We start from the raw sequence: 19,408 nt of genomic DNA on the forward strand, positions 1-19,408 counted from the left end.
AACACCCAATGCAGCCAAAAATAAATAAACAAATAAATAAAACGTTAAAAATAAATAAATAAAATGAATAAGCAAAATGTTTACCAATCTAGGCCTTCCATAATATAAAGCATGTACTGGGCTCAATATTACCACTGATAGTTGCTGAAAAGCAAACCAAAACAAACAAAAAGAAAATACTCTGATAGGCAAATAAAAATCCACTAACAATATAATCAGTTTAAATCAAGTAATAATGTCTTTTCAGAGAAAGAGAAGGCATTTTACAGACATCAATTTTCCTAGGGGAAAACACAGGCCACATCTCTTCTGCCAGCAATTCTTGGCTGTTTATGCAATGCTGAGCCATTATCTGATATGTGGAGAACTTTATGTTAACCACAAGGGAAAAAATGGAATCAATAATGTTGCTTAGAATGGACACAGCACTCCTCATCTTCCTAGCACTTTACTAACATTGATGAATTAAGCCTCCCACGGTCCGAGTGAGACAAAAACACAGAGTCATACTCTTTCACTCAGGGAAGGAGACAGAGATAGGAGGTCAAGTCAGGTGCCCTCAGCTCTGTGGGGGTGAGGGTCAGGGCCAGCACCTAGGTGAGAACCTGGCATGTGGCTTCATGAGGACCACACCCAGCATACTCAAGCCTCGGACCCCGCCGCCTCGTGCCATCTTCAGAGAACAGTGGTCTTCAAGCTCAGGCGCCCCACTGTCTGAGGCAGCGTGGAGAATGTGTTTTCAAGTCAGATATCTATCAATCAACACACATTGATTTTCTTTAACTATCTCCACAGAGCAGACTTGATTCTGAAGAGCTTATGTGATTTGAAAAATGTATCGCCTATTTGTCAGACATGTATAATTTATGAAGGCCCTTTCACTCCAGGTCTGTAGTCCAAAGCTGACAATCTGTGAGTTAGTAACATGTTATTAGACATACCCTATTAAGATCTGCAGACTTTCAGCCCCTTACACAAAGTCAAGAAAGACAGTATGTAAATTTTCACTTGCATTATTAAGCTCAGAGGATTCTGACTGTAACACCACCCCATGAATCCTTTCCAAGGAACTGCCTAATACAATGAAACTATCAAAAAATTACCCTTACTTTAATAATTAAAGTCTTTGGTTTAAAACAAGCCTGCTTTACATGGAATGTGTTTCAGTGACTTTCTTCCCATGCATAGGGCTTGCCAATACTGCTAGTAAACTCAACAGAAAATCTTAGGAATCTTTATTACCAACACATGCTACTGAATTGGAAGACAGATCATCTATTTTAGAGGTAACTGACTTAAAAATAACTACTAATACTTAATTCATGAGGCAATATTCCCTTTATATTAGCTGTCACTAATACTAAATAATATTAAATTTACATATATGCAAAAAACATGGTAGGAATTTCTATTAATCTGGTAAGATAATTAACTTCACACCTATTGTTGTCTTATGTATAGCAAAAATGAAGCAAGAATAAATAGACATATCTCCATTCATAAAGAGGGATAAGAGGGTGTTAGAGTGTGACCTGATTCATTTAATCTCTACAATTCTCATTTCAGGTTAGTTAGTGAGAGTTAATAAATATGTTTAGATCATCTGCCCAGCACTGGGGATCCAACAGAAAACGAGACCAACACAGAACCCAGGGAGGGGCTCAGGGAAGACGTCCTTGGAGAAGCACCTGGAGGTTAGGGCTGAAGAGGGATGAGGGACAACAGTAAGGCAGGCAGAGGCCACTGCCCTGTGAAGACCTGGTGGGAGAGAAGAGGGAACGTGGTAGGAGACCGAAGTCCAAGAGGCAGGGGACGTACCTGGGGCCGGATGCTGCAGGCTGCAGGCCACCTGGACTTCATTCTGAGGACAGCAGGGGGCCATGGGAGTGTTTTGACCATGGGAGTGGCAGAAGCAGGGGAAGGACCTCAGGGACTCCTGAAAAAAAAATCATTATGAACGAAAAGGCTCTGAGAGTCCAGCTCTTTTTCAAAATGTATCTTGAATCTGAGTTTGAGGTAATGTTTTTAAATTAAAAAGAAAGAAGAGATCACCTTCTCAAAACCACATGAAGGTAACCCAGTCTTCTAGAGGTTGTTTTCCACATGCAGTGCTACAACATCTCTCTGAGGTTGATATGAGGAAAAGGGGGGAAAAGGGAAAGGGCAATGACCATTTTATTAAGTATTTCCCATATAACAAAAAGCATTAAAAAAAATAACAGATACCCTCATGCCCACCAGCAAGATTTAGCTAAGGTTAACATCTTATAATATTTGGGGTTTTTTTGTTTTTATGGGGTTTTTTTTTGAGAAATAAAACATTACAGACATAAACTAATTTCCCCAAAGGTGACCATTCTGAAATGCTTGTGCATCCTTCTTCTACATTTTACTTTTATTTTAAATGTGTATACCTATATATAATATGGAGTCCTGTATGTTTTTAAACTTTAAGTGGTTTCATACTATATGTATAATTGTGCCACTTGCTTTTTTTCACCCAACATATTTTTGAGATATTTTCATATCGATACATTTAGTTTTAGTTCATTCATTTTAACTGCTGCATGAATACTGTATGATTATAGCACAATATATTTATCAATTCTCCTATTGGTGGATATTTAGGCATTCTTTTTTTTTCCTGATCTCAAACAATAACTGCAGTGAACATCCTTACATTTATCTATCTACTGATGCACATGTGTGAGAGCTCCTCTGAGAGACAATGTTTATGTAAAATGTTTTAACACATTACAGGAAGGTAGTCCACTAAATTGAACTAATATACTAATTGCTAGCAGTGATGACAATGACAGTGATATATTTCGGTTACAGGGAATAGTTCGAAGCCACCATTTTCAGGACACGTATTCAAAAATAAATGAAATCACTTTTGTAGAGAAAAGAATGGGCATTTAGAGGTCAACTAGAACTTGGTCAAGTTTTTAATCAGTGGCTGAAGCTCTGCAGGGTCTGATCTAAGCTGAAACTCTGGTTGAAAGAGCTAAGCATTTCTAATTTAAGATATATGCCAAGTAAACCTAAATAGCAAGGAAAAAAGGAAATAGATGTACTGAGAGAAAAAAATCTTGACATGTTCAGGTTAGCTTCTCACTGAATAAGTTTCCCAAACCCCTGAGGCTCATCCAACACGAAGAATTATACAGAATTAGCTATAGATCAATGAGATTTTCAAAGTCTGATTTTTCTTTCCTGATTTTTTTTCTTTCCCAAAACTAACAATTTAGGGCCAGGCTGGAGTCAGGATTTCCATTCACATCCTACTGCTGCTTTTTTCATCATCACTCATCAACAAAACTCAAACAACCACCTTGTCAGAACTTGTCCTTTGGCTAAGTGAATTGAGAATGAAAAATCCTTCTAAACTGAACAGCAGTCCCATGTGGGCGAGTGGCAAGGCTTCAGTGGGAAGAAATGAAGTAGAGGATTCATCCACTCTAAGGCTGGCTAAGGGTGAAAGGCTTACATCTCCCCACCTGCCTACAAAGTGCAGAGCAATGCCTTCTAACAGCCCAAAGAGGCCCCACAAATCACGCCCTCAATACTACCACTACTGTTACCCAGACACACCACACAGCATGTACCTGGAATCAGAGGAACATAGATTTTTTTTATTACAATGAAATTGGAGACGTGCCCTCAATACTACCACTACTGTCACCCAGACACACCACACAGCATGTACCTGGAATCAGAGGAACATAGATGTTTTTATTACAACGAACTTGGAGACGTGCCCTCAATACTACCACTACTGACACCCAGACACATCACACAGCATGTACCTGGAATCAGAGGAACATAGATGTTTTTATTACAATGGACTTGGAGATCCTCTAATTTAAACCCCTTATTTTGCAGAAATGGGAGCCCAGTGATATTAAATGTCTTGTCCAGGCTCACTCAGTAAACTATCGGCATACAAAGACTCCAAATTCTCCATATCATGCTCTTTGTCCTGCATTATGTGGCTTGCACATACTGCTGATATATCATGACAATTTAAAATATTCATTCTTTATTAAATTTTCATTCATTAGAAGTTGCCAAAACTTTTCAGCAGCAGTACTTTTAGATCACTAGAAACTTCCCGTGGAATATTATATTAACATTCTCAATCATTTGCTCTGCCTCCCTATGAGAGAATTAAACTGTCCCAATGACATGCAAGCAGAAGTGAAGCATGCCTTTCTAAGCAGAAGCTTTAAAAGGCATTGCATATTTCCTCTCTCTTTTTTCCCTCTGCTATGAGGCAAACATGTCCCAGACAGGGACCATTCCCTCAGCCTGGATCCTAAGATGAAGAAGAGAATGGAAAAGAGCTGACCCTCACTCACATTGGCACATTGGGAATGAGAAACAAACCTTTGCTGTTTTAAGCCATTAAGAGTTTAGGGTTCTTTGTTATTGCAGCATAACCTAATAAAAGCTGACTGATACAGTTACCAACAAACAGCAAAAACCACAAAAATGCTTGGTCAGTCATCACAAAACAACTCATATAAAATTGTGAGTACAACTACTGAGCCTGCGTGCTGCAACTACTGAAGCCTGCAACAGGAGAAGCCACCACAATGAGAAGCCCATGCACCACAACAAAGAGTAGCCCCACTCTTGGCAACTAGAGAAAGCCCATGCGCAGTAACAAAAACCTAACGCAGCCAATAAATAAATAAACAAATAAATAAAATTAATTTTTTTAAAATGTGAGTAGAGAGACCAACCTAATACATTATTTTTGAAGATGAAGACAAGTCATAATTCATTCTTTTTTTTCTTTTATCTATTCACTTTCACATTGTACAGAACTTCTTTTCCAAGAGCAGAGTGAAAAGTTGACTATGGAGGGCTTCCCTGGTGGCGCAGTGGTTGAGAGTTTGCCTGCCGATGCAGGGGACACGGGTTCGTGCCCTGGTCCAGGAGGATCCCACATGCCTCGGAGCGGCTGGGCCCATGAGCCATGGCCGCTGGGCCTGCGCGTCCGGAGCCTGTGCTCCACAACGGGATAGGCCACAACAGTGAAAGGCCCGTGTAAGGCAAAAAAAAAAAAAAAAAAGTTGACTATGGAATCATTAATATTGGATTAGCCAAAAGGTTCATTCTGTTTTTTCTGTAAGATGGCTCTAGTAGCACTTGGTTATCTTTAACTTCATTTAAAACAATTTTGTTAGATTGTATGTGACAGCTGTCATATCAGCGTGCGTTTAGAAAAAGACATCAAAATTGGTGAATTTTTGTGTAGCCAATTTAATATTGAAGATAGAAGAAAAAAAGCAAAATTTTCAGCATATTATGCTTTATTATTTCAAGAAAGGTAAAAATGCAGCTGAAACTCAAAAAAGGATTTGTGCAGTGTATGGAGAAGGTGCTGTGACTGATTGAATGTGTCAAAAGTGGTCTGCAAAGTTTCATGCTAGAGATTTCTCACTGGATGGGTAGACCAGTTGAAGTTGATAGTAATGAAATCGAGACATTGTTGAGAACAGTCGTTATACCACGCAGGAGATAGCCCGCATACTCAAAATATCCAAATCAAGCACTGAAAATCATTTGCACCAGCTTGGTTACGTTAAGCGCTTTGATGTTTGGGTTCCACATAAGTTAAGTGAAAAATACCTTCTTGACTATATTTCCGCATGTGATTCTCTACTTAAACATAATGAAAAATTCCGTTTTTAAAACAAATTGAGATGGGTGATGAAAAGTGGATACTGTACAATAATGTGGAATGAAAGAGATCATGAGGCAAGCGAAATGAACCACCACCAACTGCAACAAAGGCCGACCTTCATCCAAAGAAGGTAATGTTGTGTATATGGTAGGATTGGAAGGGAGTCCTCTATTATGAGTTCCTTCCAGAAAACCAAATGATTAATTCCAACAAGCACTGCTCCCAATTAGACCAACTGAAAGCAACTAATTCTCGATGAAAAGCATCCAGAATTAGTCAACAGAAAATACATAATCTTCCATCAGGATAACGCAAGACCGCATGTTTCTTTGATGACCAGGCAAAAACTGCTACAGCTTGGCTAGGAAGTTCTGATCCATCCACCGTATTCATCAGGCATTGCATCTTCAGATTTCCATTTATTTTGATCTTCACAAAATTTTCTTAATGGAAAAAATTTCAATTCCCTGGAAGACAGTAACAGGCACCTGGAACAGTTCTTTGGTCAAAAAAATTGAAAGTTTTGGGAAGATGGAATTATGACGTTGCCTGAAAAATGGCAGAAGGTAGTGGAAAAAAGGGAGAATACGTTGTTCAATAAAGTTCTTGGTGAAAATGAAAAATGTGTCTTTTATTTTTACTTAAAAACCGAAGGCACTCCCTTCCTGTTGGTTGTTTGGCCTGAAGCAACCCAGCACTGGAGCCTACAGGCCCTTTGGTGGGGTTAATGGCAGACTCTGGGAGGGCTCACACCAAGGAGTACTACCCAGAACTTCTGCTGCCAGTGTCCTTGTCCTCACAGTGAGCCACAGCCACCCCCACCTCTGCAGGAGACCCTCCAACACTAGCAGGACAAGGCAAGACAGTGAAAAATTTTGGAAAATCTACCTCAAATCTCAGTGCATCAAACCCCACTGTGTCCTCAGCAAAAACTCCAGAGAGAGACAGCAATCTAAGCTTAAGCTCAGTACGTGCACGAGATTGCTCACTGGGATCCTTAAAATCTTACAAGAAATAGACTTGGAATCTGTACACTGTGTCACCAGGCAATGAATTGAAGGTCAGCCTGTGTGGACCACAAAAGCAAATAAGAAAGGAACACAGGAGGAGCTTCAAGATGGTGGAAGAGTAAGACGCAGAGATCACCTTCCTCCCCACAAATATATCAGAAATACATCTACACGTGGAACAACTCCTACAGAACACCTACTGAACGCTAGCAGAAGACCTCAGACCTCCCAAAAGGCAAGAAACTCCCCACGTACCTGGGTAGGGCAAAGCGGAGAGATTCCCGCACAGAGGATGGGTGCCGATTGGCACTCACCAGCCCGAGAGGCTTGTCTGCTCGCCCGCCGGGGCAGGCGGGGCTGGGAACTGAGGCTCGGGCTTCGGTCGGAGTGCAGGGAGAGGACTGGGGTTGGCGGTGTGAACACAGCCTAAAGGGGCTAGTGCGCCACAGCTAGCCGGGATGGAGTCCGGGGAAAAGTCTGGAGCTGCCGAAGAGGCAAGACACTTTTTCTTGCCTCTTGGTTTCCTGGTGCGCGAGGAGAGGGGATTAAGAGCGCTGCTTAAAGGAGCTCCAGAGATGGGCATGAGACGCTAAGTCTGCTACCACCACCAAGAAGCCTGTGTGCGAGCGCAGGTCACTGTCCACACCGCCCCTCCTGGGAGCCTGTGCAGCCCGCCACTGCCACGGTCCCGTGATCCAGGGACAACTTACCCAGGAGAATGCACGGCGCGCCTCAGGCTGGTGCAACGTTACACCAGCCTCTGCCACCGCAGGCTCACCCCGCACTCCGTGCCCCTCCCTCGCCCGGCTTGAGTGAGCCAGAGCCCCTGTATCAGCTGCTCCTTTAACCCTATCCTTTCTGAGCGAAGATGAAGAGACGCCCTCAGGTGACCTACACGCAGAGGCGGGCCCAATCCAAAGCTTAACCCCAGGAGCTGTGTGAACAAAGAAGAGAAAGGGAAATTTCTCCCAGCAGCCTCAGGAGCAGCGGATTAAATCTCCACAACCAACTTGATGTACCCTGCATCTGTGGAATACCTGAATAGAAAACGAATCATCCCAAATTGAGGAGGTGGACTTTGGGAGCAACGATATACTTCTTTTTTCCCTTTTTTCTTTTTGTGAGTGTGTATGTGTATGCTTCTGTGTGTGATTTTGTCTGCATAGCTTTGCTTTTACCATTTGTCCTAGGGTTCTGTCTGTCCTTTTGTTTGTTTTTTACTTTAAAAAATTTTTTTCTTAATAATTATTGTTTATTTTAATAACGTTATTTTATTTTATTTTATCTTCTTCTGTCGTTCCTTCTTTTTTTTCTCCCTTTTATTCTGAGCTGTGTGGAGGACAGGATCTTGGTGCTCCAGCCAGGCGTCAGGGGTGTGCCACTGAGGTGGGAGAGCCAAGTTCAGCATACTGGTCCACAAGAGACCTCCAGGTTCCATGTAATATCAAACGGCAAAAATCTCCCAGAGGTCTCCATCTCAACGCCAAAACCCAGCTCCACTCAACGACCAGCAAACTACAGTGCAGAACACCCTATGCCAAACAACTAGCAAGACAGGAACACAACGCCATCCATTAGCACAGAGGCTGCCTAAAATCATAATAAGGCCACAGACATCCCAAAACACACCACCAGATGTGGACCTGCCCACCAGAAAGACAAGATCCAGCCTCATCCACCAGAACACAGGGACTAGTCCCCTCCACCAGGAAGCCTACACAACACACTGAACCAAACTTAGCCACTGGGGACAGACACCAAAAAGAACGAAAACTACTAACCTGCAGCCTGCAAAAAGGAGACCCTAAACACAATAAGTTAAGCAAAATGAGAAGACAGAGAAACACACAGCAGATGAAGGAGCATGGCAAAAACTCACCAGACCTAACAAATGAAGAGGAAATAGGCAGTCTGCCTGAAAAAGAGTTCAGAATAATGATAGTAAAGATGATCCAAAATCTTGGAAATGGAGAAAATACAAGAAACGTTTAACAAGGACCAAGAAGAACTAAAGAGCAAACAAACAGTGATGAACAACACAATAAATGAAATTAAAAATTCTCTACAAGGGATCAGTAGCAGAATAACTGAGGCAGAAGAACGGATAAGTGACCTGGAAGATAAAATAGTGGAAATAACTATTGCAGGACAGAATAAAGAAAAAAGAATAAAAAGAATTGAGGACAGTCTCAGAGACCTCTGGGACAACATTAAATGCACCAACATTCAAATCATAGGGATCTCAGAAGAAGAAGAGAAAAAGAAAGGGACTGAGAAAATATTTGAAGAGATTATACTTGAGACCTTCCCTAATACGGGAAAGGAAATAGTTAATCAAGTCCAGGAAGCACAGAGAGTCCCATACAGAATAAATCCAAGGAGAAATACGCCAAGACACATATTAATCAAACTATCAAAAGTTAAATACAAAGAACAAATATTAAAAGCAGCAAGGGAAAAACAATGAGTAACACATAAGGGAATCCCCATAAGGTTAACAGCTGATCTTTCAGCAGAAACTCTGCAAGCCAGAGGGAGTGGCAGGACATATTTAAGGTGATGAAGGAGAAAAAGCTACAACCAAGATTACTCTACCCAGGAAGGATCTCATTTGGATTCGACGGAGAAATTAAAAGCTTTACAGACAAGCAAAAGTTAAGAGAATTCAGCACCACCAAACCAGCTTTACAACAAATGCTAAAGGAACTTCTCTAGGCAGGAAAACAACAGAAGGAAAAGACCTACAATACTATACCCAAAACAATTAAGAAAATGGGAATAGGAACATCCATATTGATAATTACCTTAAATGTAAATGGATTAAATGTTCCAACCAAAAGACACAGAGTGGCTGAATGGATACAAAAACAAGACCCATATATATGCTGTCTACAAGAGACCCACTTCAGAGCTAGGGACACATACAGACTGAAAGTGAGGGGATGGAAAAAGATATTCCATGCAAATGGAAATCAAAAGAAAGCTGGAGTAGCAATTCTCATATCAGACAAAGTAGACTTTAAAATAAAGACTATTACAAGAGACAAAGAAGGACAAAACATAATGATCAAGAGATCCATCCAAGAAGAAGATATAACAATTGTAAATATTTATGCACCCAACATAGGTGAACCTCAATGCATAAAGCAAATACAGACAGCCATAAAATGGGAAATTGACAGTAACGCAATCATAGTAGGTGACTTTAACACCCCACTTTCGCTAATAGACAGAATATCCAAAATGAAAATAAATAAGGAAAGAGAAGCTTTAAATGATACATTAAACAACATGGACTTAATTGATATTTATAGGACATTCCATCCAAAAACAACAGAATACACATTCTTCTCAAGTGCTCATGGAACATTCTCCAGGATAGATCATATCTTGGGTCACAAATCAAGCCTTGGTAAATTTAAGAAAATTGAAATGGTATCAAGTATCTTTTCCGACCACAATGCTATGAGACTAGATATCAATTACAGGATAAAATCTGTAAGAAATACAAACGCATGGAGGCTAAACGACACACTACTTAATAGCCAAGAGATCACTGAAGAAATCAAACAGGAAATCAAAAAATACCTAGAAATATATGACAATGAAAACACAACGACCCAAAACCGATGGGATGCAGCAAAAGCAGTTCTAAGAGGGAAGTTTATAGCTATACAAGCCTACCTTAAGAAACAAAAAAACATCTCAAATAAACAACCTAACCTTACAACCTAAAGCAATTAGAGAAAGAAGAACAAAACAACCCCAAAGTTAGCAGAAGGAAAGAAATCATAAAGGTCAGATCAGAAATAAATGAAAAAGAAATGAAGGAAACGATAGCAAAGATCAATAAAACTAAAAGCTGGTTCTTTGAGAAGACAAACAAAATTGATAAACCATTAGACAGACTTATCAAGAAAAAAAGGGAGAAGACTCAAATCAATAGAATTAGGAATGAAAGAGGAGAAGTAACAACTGACACTGCAGAAATACAAAGGATCATGAGAGATTACTACAAGCAACTGTATGCCAATAAAATGGACAACGTGGAAGAAATGGACAAATTCTGAGAAATGCACAACCTTCTGAGATTGAACCAGGAAGAAAGAGAAAATATGAACAGACCAATCACAAGCACTGAAATTGAAACTGTGATTAAAAATCTTCCAACAAACAAAAGCCCAGGACCAGATGGCTTCACAGGTGAATTTTATCAAACATTAAGAGAAGAGCTAACACCTATCCTTCTCAAACTCCTCCAAATATAGCAGAGGGAGGAACTCTCCCAAACTCATTCTACAAGGCCACCATCACCCTGATACCAAAACCAGACAAAGATGTCACAAAGAAAGAAAACAACAGGCCAATATCACTGATGAACATAGATGCAACAATCCTCAACAAAATACTAGCAAACAGAATCCAAGAGCACATTAAAAGGATCATACACCATGATCAAGTGGGGTTTATCCCAAGAATGCAAGGATTCTTCAATATATGCAAATCAATCAACTTCATACACCATATTAACAAACTGAAGGAGAAAAACCATATGATCATCTCAATAGATGCAGAAAAAGCTTCCAACAAAATTCAACACCCATTTATGATAAAAACTCTGCAGAAAGTAGGCATAGAGGGAACTTTCCTCAATATAATAAAGGCCAAATATGGCAAACCCACAGCCAACATCGTCCTCAATGGTGAAAAACTGAAAGCATTTCCACTAAGATCAGGAACAAGACAAGGTTGCCCACTCTCACCACTATTATTCAACATAGTTTTGGAAGTTTTAGCCACAGCAATCAGAGAAGAAAAAGAAATACAAGGAATCCAAATTGGAAAAGAGGAAGTAACGCTGTCACTGTTTGCAGATGACATGATACTATACATAGAGAATCCTAAAGATGCTACCAGAAAACTACTAGAGCTAATCAATGAATTTGGTAAAGTAGCAGGATACAAAATTAATGCACAGAAATCTCTTGCATTCCTATACACTAATGATGAAAAATCTGAAAGTGAAATCAAGAAAACACTCCCATTTACCATTGCAACAAAAAGAATAAAATATCTAGGAATAAACCTACCTAAGGAGACAAAAGACCTGTATGCAGAAAATTATAAGACACTGATGAAAGAAATTAAAGATGATACAAGTAGATGGAGAGATATACCATGTTCTTGTATTGGAAGAATCAACATTGTGAAAATGACTCTATGACCCAAAGCAATCTACAGACTCAATGCAATCCCTATCAAACTGCCACTGGCATTTTTCACAGAACTAGAACAAAGAATTTCACAATTTGTATGGAAACACAAAAGACTCCGAATAGCCAAAGCAATCTTGAGAAAGAAAAATGGAGCTGGAGGAATCAGGCTCCCTGACTTCAGACTGTACTACAAAGCTACAGTAATCAGGACAGTATGGTACTGACACAAAAACAGAAAGATAGATCAATGGAACAGGATAGAAAGCCCAGAGATAAACCCACGCACATATGGTCACCTTATCTTTGATAAAGGAGACAATAATATACAGTGGAGAAAAGACAGCCTCTTCAATAAGTGGTGCTGGGAAAACTGGACAGCTACATGTAAAAGAATGAAATTAGAACACTCCCTAACACCATACACAAAAATGAACTCAAACTGGATTAAAGACCTAAATGTAAGGCCAGACACCATCAAACTCTTAGAGGAAATCATAGGCAGAACACTCTATGACATAAATCACAGCAAGATCCACCTCCTAGAGAAATGGAAATAAAAATAAAAATAAACAAATGGGACCTAAAGAAACTTAAAAGCTTTTGCACAGCAAAGGAAACCATAAACAAGACCAAAAGACAACCCTCAGAATGGGAGAAAATATTTGCAAATGAAGCAACTGACAAAGAATTAATCTCCAAAATTCATGCAGCTCAATATCAAAAAAACAAACAACCCAATCCAAAAATGGGCAGAAGACCTAAATAGACATTTCTCCCAAGAAGATATACAGATTGCCAACAAACACATGAAAGAATGTTCAACATCATTAATCATTAGAGAAATGCAAATCAAAACTACAATGAGGTATCACCCCACACCAGTTAGAATGGGCATCATCAGAAAATCTACAAACAACAAATACTGGAGAGGGTGTGGAGAGAAGGGAACCCTCTTGCACTGTTGGTGGGAATGTAAATTGATACAGCCATTATGGAGAACAGTATGGAGATTCCTTAGAAAACTGAAAATAAAACTACCATATGACCCAGCAATCCCAATACTGGGCATATACCCTGAGAAAACCATAATTCAAAAAGAGTCATGTACGAAAATGTTCATTGCAGCTCTATTTGCAATAGCCAGGACATGGAAGCAACCTAGGTGTCCATCAACAGATGAATGGATAAGGAAGATGTGGTACATATATACAATGGAATATTACTCAGCCATAAAAAGGAACGAAACTGAGTTATTTGTAGTGAGGTGGATGGACCTAGAGAGTGTCCTACAGAGTAAAGTAAGTCAGAAAAACAAATACCGTGTGCTAATACATATATATGGAATCTTAAAAAAAAAGAAAAAAAGTGGTCAGAAGAACCTAGGGACAAGACGGGAATAAACATGCAGACCTACCGGAGAATGGACTTGAGGATACAGGGAGGGGGAAGGGTAAGCTGGGACGAAGTGAGAGAGTGGCATGGACATATATACACTACCAAACGTAAAACAGATAGCTAATGGGAAGCAGCTGCATAGCACAGGGAGATGAGCTCGGTGCTTTTTGACCACCTAGACTGGTGGGATAGGCAGGGTGGGAGGGAGGGAGATGCAAGAGGGAAGAGATATGGGGACATAAATATATGTATAGCTGATTCCCTTTTTATAAAGCAGAAACTAACACACCATTGTAAAGCAATTATACTCTAATAAAGATGTTAAAAAAAAACCACACACACACTAAGAAAAAAAAAGAAAATTAAAAAAAAAGAGGAACACAAAAAAATTTGTTTCAATTGCATATAAAATAAAAGTCAGTTTAAAAAAAAAAAAACCGAAGGCACTTTTTGGCCAACCAATAGGTTCTTCTCACTTATCCTCAAGAACACACATCTCATATTAAGGGAATCAAGACCTGAGAGCATGAATTTGTAATATTCTACCTCATCACCTATGGCTTCTATCAAGGAGACTGAAGAGTAGAGGCCATAAAGAAATTCAACACACCAAAAGTCAAGACTTTGGGGGCTGAAGGCTCAAGCTACTTTCCTCTGTGTCCATCCATGATGGTGGTTACCCAACAACCATTGTCTCAGAGGTTAGCCTGTAGTTGTCTGTATGAATCCAGCAATAAAGTCCACCCTGCTGGGATAAGAAAGGCAGCATGACCCTCAACGGAGCAACACACTTGTCTCCCTCCCTTCTGGGACATTAAACAGGGCACTCCATCATTCAGCTAAGATCTGTTGAGTGCCAACTACTTGCAAAGTGCCGTTAGGCCCAAGGATATAAAAAAGAACAAGACAGGGCTTCCCTGGTGGTGCAGTGGTTGAGAGTCCGCCTGCCGATGCAGGGGATACGGGTTCGTGCCCCGGTCCGGGAGGATCCCACGTGCCGCGGAGCGGCTGGGCCCGTGAGCCATGGCCGCTGAGCCTGCACGTCCGGAGCCTGTGCTCTGCAACGGGAGAGGCCACAGCAGTGAGAGGCCCGCGTACCAAAAAAAAAAAAAAAAAAGAACAAGACAGACAAGGTCTCTGACCTCAATTAAATTATATTTAACAGAAAAAAAAAGCAAAATAATAAACAGATTTCGTGAAAATATGGAAAGTAAATAAGGTCCATAGGAAGGAATTACAGCACAAATTGTTTTAGATAAGTAAAAAGCCCTCTCAGAACATATTTCAACTAAGATCTGAAGGATAAGATGAATACGATCAAACAGAGAAAAAGCTGGGGAAACTGTGCTCCAAGCAGTTGGGAGCAGGAATAACAAAGACTCTGGGGCATGAATGAGCATGACATGTTCAGGGGACAGATAGGCCTTCAGGGAAATAGACTTGTGATTTGGGTCCTGGAACCAAATTCGGCATGAGAATAATCCAGACTGAATGAGAGTCAAGGAATGGACTATGGGGAAACAGGTTTTCTAGAATGCTTAAAAGCTACAGGCAGACATATTTCTCAGGCTTAACTGAATATTGACTCTCCTCCACTGATAATGTGGCTTTGCTGATGCTGAATTTGGTTCAAACCTGGAAAATCTAAGGGCACCATATACAGAAGGTTAGGCTAAGTCTTGATGTGAAGATAAAAGACTTGTGGTACAGCAAAAATCTGGCCATTTACTTAGAAACAGCAGGCCCCTATCCTGTTCTGTGTGGACATGCCATGGGGGAACTAGTAAAGAGAAAAAAGCTCAACCAGAATAGATTGCATCTCCTCCTGTCCTCTGTGGCCACCCTTTTTCTGAAAAGTTTCTGGGCCTTGACTCCACCAATCAGGGTGTGTGTGTGTGTGTGTGTGTGTGTGTGTGTGTGTGTGTGTGTGTGTGAGAGAGAGAGAGAGAGAGAGAGAGAGAGAGAGAGAGAGAGAGATTGCCTGTTGCTAACCCATAACCCACCTGACACATTGCAGCTGGTGGTTGGTGTGGCTACAGTCCCGTAACTAGGGATATAGAAGATGAGACGAGGTTGGAGTGTGGAGCAGGGATAAGACCACACAGGACCTTATAGTCCATGGGAAGACATTTGGGGGTTATTCTGAAGGACAATAGGAAGGCAACAGAATGCCTTTAGATGGGCACAGAGTCTGATTTATGCCTCACACAGATCACCCTGGCTGCTGTGCATGGAGCAGGTAGCAGGCATGGAGACCAGTGAGGGGTACAGCTGAAGTGGGCAAAAGATTACAGTGCAAACACTAGGGTGGTGGAAGTGAATTAGCAGTAGTGGATGATGTGACAGATATTTGATAAGACTTGGTGATGGACTGATATGGGAGAAGGGAAAAGAGAAGAATGGAGAATGATTTCTGGGATCTTTGCTTGAACGACTGGACATGTAACAGTGCCATTTACTGAAATAATAAAGAATGTTGAGCAGAGAGACAGATTTGGTTGGAGAAAAATGAGGAAATTAGGAGTTCACTCTTGGCAACATTAGGTTGGTGAAATCTGCAAAATATACAGGTAGTTCCAAGTGGGCAATTGGATATTCAAGTCTGGAGCTCAGGGCACAGAACAGAGCTGCGGGTATGGATTAGGGAGTTATCAAGACAAGGATGGTGTGAAGAAAACAAGTTTCACATACTGTTTAGAAATTATTCTTCTAGAATCACAAATACATTTTTCTCATATAAACCCTATAACAAGAAAGTCAAGACAAAGGGGCTTAAGAGTTCCTGCTAGAAACTGGGTTTATGACTTTATGTAGAAATAGAGTTATGGGGCAGTTAGTGAAGTCATTAACAATCTCCTACCCAGACATATTCTAATATATACAACTTCTTATACCAGACAGATAGTGAATAAATGCAATTCCCCACAACAAATATGTAAAACAAGCTTTGCAGTTACTATAGCCTCAAGGTTAGAGATTGTAGTCCATAGATGATTACAATAAACCTCTATAATAAGGAAGGGAAATATCCCAGGAGAATTCTTTTTTTTTTTTTTCTGAAAATAAACTTAAATTATAAATTAGGATATAGGGACGAGCACACACAAATATTACAGTACACTATGCTATAAATAAAAGTTCTTTAGGCTCTCTTAATACATTTAGTGAATCCAAAGAAGAACAAAAAGCTTACATTAATTAAACAGGTTGGTTATCCCTAAGACTATCTTACTAACTTTAGAATGAATAACAGGCAGCCCTGTACTCTGTACTCTGATGGAACCAAAAGCTCCTGTGCAGTGAGTGGATGCCAATGAGGCTGCCTGTCCAGCAGGACGAGCCTCAACCTCCAATGGCAAGGGGCTTATTCACCTGCTATGGGATCACTGGGAAGAATGGACAAAGTGGGGTGACTGTTTTCAGATTTACCAAACTTTTGACATTTAAAACATAAGCCAACAAAAAACTCCCCCAAACCCACACCTTAATGTTTGGGACAGACATTTAAGGTTATAAAAGACAGTTAAAAGGCACTGTATGTCAAAGATTTTTTTTCAAGATGAGTTCTTTTATCAAAATCTGTTTGTTGGAAATATATCCACCTAGTGTGTTAACAGTTCAAAGTGTCTAGACATTTCTCTGATGGTATAGTTTCTCAAAATGTATTTGGACTTCTCTTTTGGAATTGCCTTCAGTGCACCTTCTGAAGATCTTCAGTGATAGCAGGCCACCATCCATTAAATGGATTGAGTTTTTGGAGGCAATCTTTATTGAAGTGGGTGGAAAAATCTGAGTAATAAGTGTTGTTGATTATAAACTGTTTATAACAACCAGATCAGAACCCTGCACATATGGTTTTTCAAGGCAGTTCACCTGTTCATCCCTGCTGGAGTCAAGGAAGATGCTGAGGTGAACCTGAGGAGTCACGGCAACAGTGAGGCTCAGCTGGAAGCTAGCCTAGAACTTTACTAAGCAATTTTTGTGTCCAGGTACAGAGCCATTTACATAGATTATATTGTGCTTTGTGTTTATTCTCCACACTTTCAGTCCAAATGCTGTCCTCTCTATGTTCCCCAATTGTCCAGGCATTTTAGTTCCAGGCCAGACTCTGGCAATATCACCAGTTGAAATAGCTCCAGGCCTTCTGTGGGTTTTTGTTTGACCGTGAGTAGCTGGCTGGCCTTTAAATCCCCATCTTTTCATGACACCTTGGAAACCTTTACCAATAGTTTTGGCCGTGACATCCACATACTGTCCTGGGCGAAAGTGAGCAGCATAAAGAGGAGTGCCTGGCTTAATTACAGCATTATCTGTTACATTAAAGATTTTAACTTTCTGTTTTGGTGGCAATCCAAGTTCTCGGTAAAATTCCAATATAGATGTAGATTTATGGAAACGTGATACAGTTTTTCCTCCTACAGTCAGGGCTGCCATTTTTCCATTATGATTTTCCTTTGGAGTATATTTTAGGACGTGACAGTCTTGTACCTGAAGTAATGTGACCACATGCTTCTGACCATCTTTGGTCCATAAGGGCATCATGCCTAACTTCAGTGCAATAAGGCCTACTCTAGAGGAACCTGGTTCCCAAGGATGTATAGGCCACGGCTCATCTTTCAGAGGACAGAGTTTACTTGCTAATTGGGCTTTATTTTCATCAGAGACCAACTGCTTAACAAAGGGAACATTTTCTTCAGAAAGATGCTCATCCCACCAAGTACCACTTTTGCCATGGAGACTTCTAACCAAAAGCCAGATGTCTGTTCTGTTCTCCGAGCCCCGGGCAGCGCTCAGGCCGCCCGCGCCGCGGTCCAGCACCCGGGCGCCGGTCCAAGCCAGCAGCCTCCAACCGGGCATGACTAGGCCGGGAGGGAGCAACCCCTTCACCTCCGGGCGCCCCGCCGCTCCGCTATCAGGGCGTCCCAGCGGCGGCGACCCAGTCCGCAGAGCCCTCCCGAACCGTCCAGCCGGCCGCCCCCCACTCCCAGGAGAATTCTTTACCTTCTCAGCAAACACGCCAGAAATTCAATTTCACAAGAAGAAGAGCAAGTATTTATAGATCTAACCTTAACAAGACTTTTAACCCACCTGGCTGATACACTTTATATTTTGTGCCTTTATGGTAACTACTTGCAAATATTCTCCAACCTTATCCCTTATCTTTGGAGCAAAGGATGAGGAGTAGCTCAGTGCTTTGCTTTCTCAGATACACTTGTGTCAACAGTCTTCCTTCCTCTTAAGATTTCCCATTTAAATACTGTTTCTCATTAAATTCCATGGCCTACAGTCTCAACTACCATGTGAGCCAAGGTTGACTCAAAGTGCCTTGGGCTATGTCCATCTTCTCCTTTCACAATGGACTGGATGAAATCGCCTTGAGAACAAGTATAGTCATGGAAGGTTAGAAGCTCTGGAACTGGGCCCTGGGGATATCCAACATGAGAGATCAAGTTGAAGTGGGTGACACAATGAGTGAGACTGAAAACAGAGAAGTATTAGCCATATTAGGAAAGTGTGGTATCAGAGAAATTGCTCTGGGCATTCGTTATTTTTGCTGTCCAGTATTCAGTCCCTTTCTTGTGGTAATAGGACCCCAAATACGCTTTAGGGGAACCACCCTTTCCTCACTCTAATACATGCGATTTGGGTGAAGCCAATTCTCCCTTAGGTCCTAGGGGTGGAACATTTAACCAAGGCCTGGGCCAATCAGTGCATCCCATCCCCTGGCCATAGTGGTTGGTTCAGGAATGGGCACTGAGCTTAGGACAAGACAACAGGACCAATCATTGCTAATCCCAGGAATTTCTGGTTAAGGCATAATTTTTCCTGCTGGATTTGCATCTAATTAAATGGAAGAGTGGAGTTCATGGCAACTGTCTTGTCACTATGAGGGGAGAGTATGTATGAGAATGGAGCCAATTTGGAGAAAATGGAGCCAAGAAATATATATAAAGAAAGCAGTCTTAGTAACCCTATCTGAGCTCCTGCATCAGACCGTGCCTAAAGCCAGCCTCCCCAGGACAGTGATTACATGAGCGAATCAATTATCGTTTAGTTTTGTCACTTTTGGCATGGGTTTCTCTCACCAGCAA

The 19,408-nt window shown here is 40.9% G+C and overlaps 1 protein-coding gene across 1 annotated transcript; it reads right to left on the reverse strand.

Moving 5' to 3' along the window:
• Positions 1-17,273: 17,273 nt before the first annotated feature.
• On the reverse strand, positions 17,274-18,173 carry LOC307053751 (large ribosomal subunit protein uL3m; the record flags this gene model as incomplete). The annotated part of the gene is made up of 1 exon (XM_079705234.1): positions 17,274-18,173. The coding sequence occupies one exon, from the start codon at positions 18,171-18,173 to the stop codon at positions 17,274-17,276; it is 900 nt and encodes a 299-aa protein (XP_079561360.1).
• Between the last annotated feature and the right edge of the window lie 1,235 nt (positions 18,174-19,408).

Source organism: Hyperoodon ampullatus (assembly GCF_949752795.1).
Source record: "Hyperoodon ampullatus genome assembly, chromosome: 5".
Taxonomy (NCBI): Eukaryota; Metazoa; Chordata; class Mammalia; order Artiodactyla; family Ziphiidae; genus Hyperoodon; species Hyperoodon ampullatus.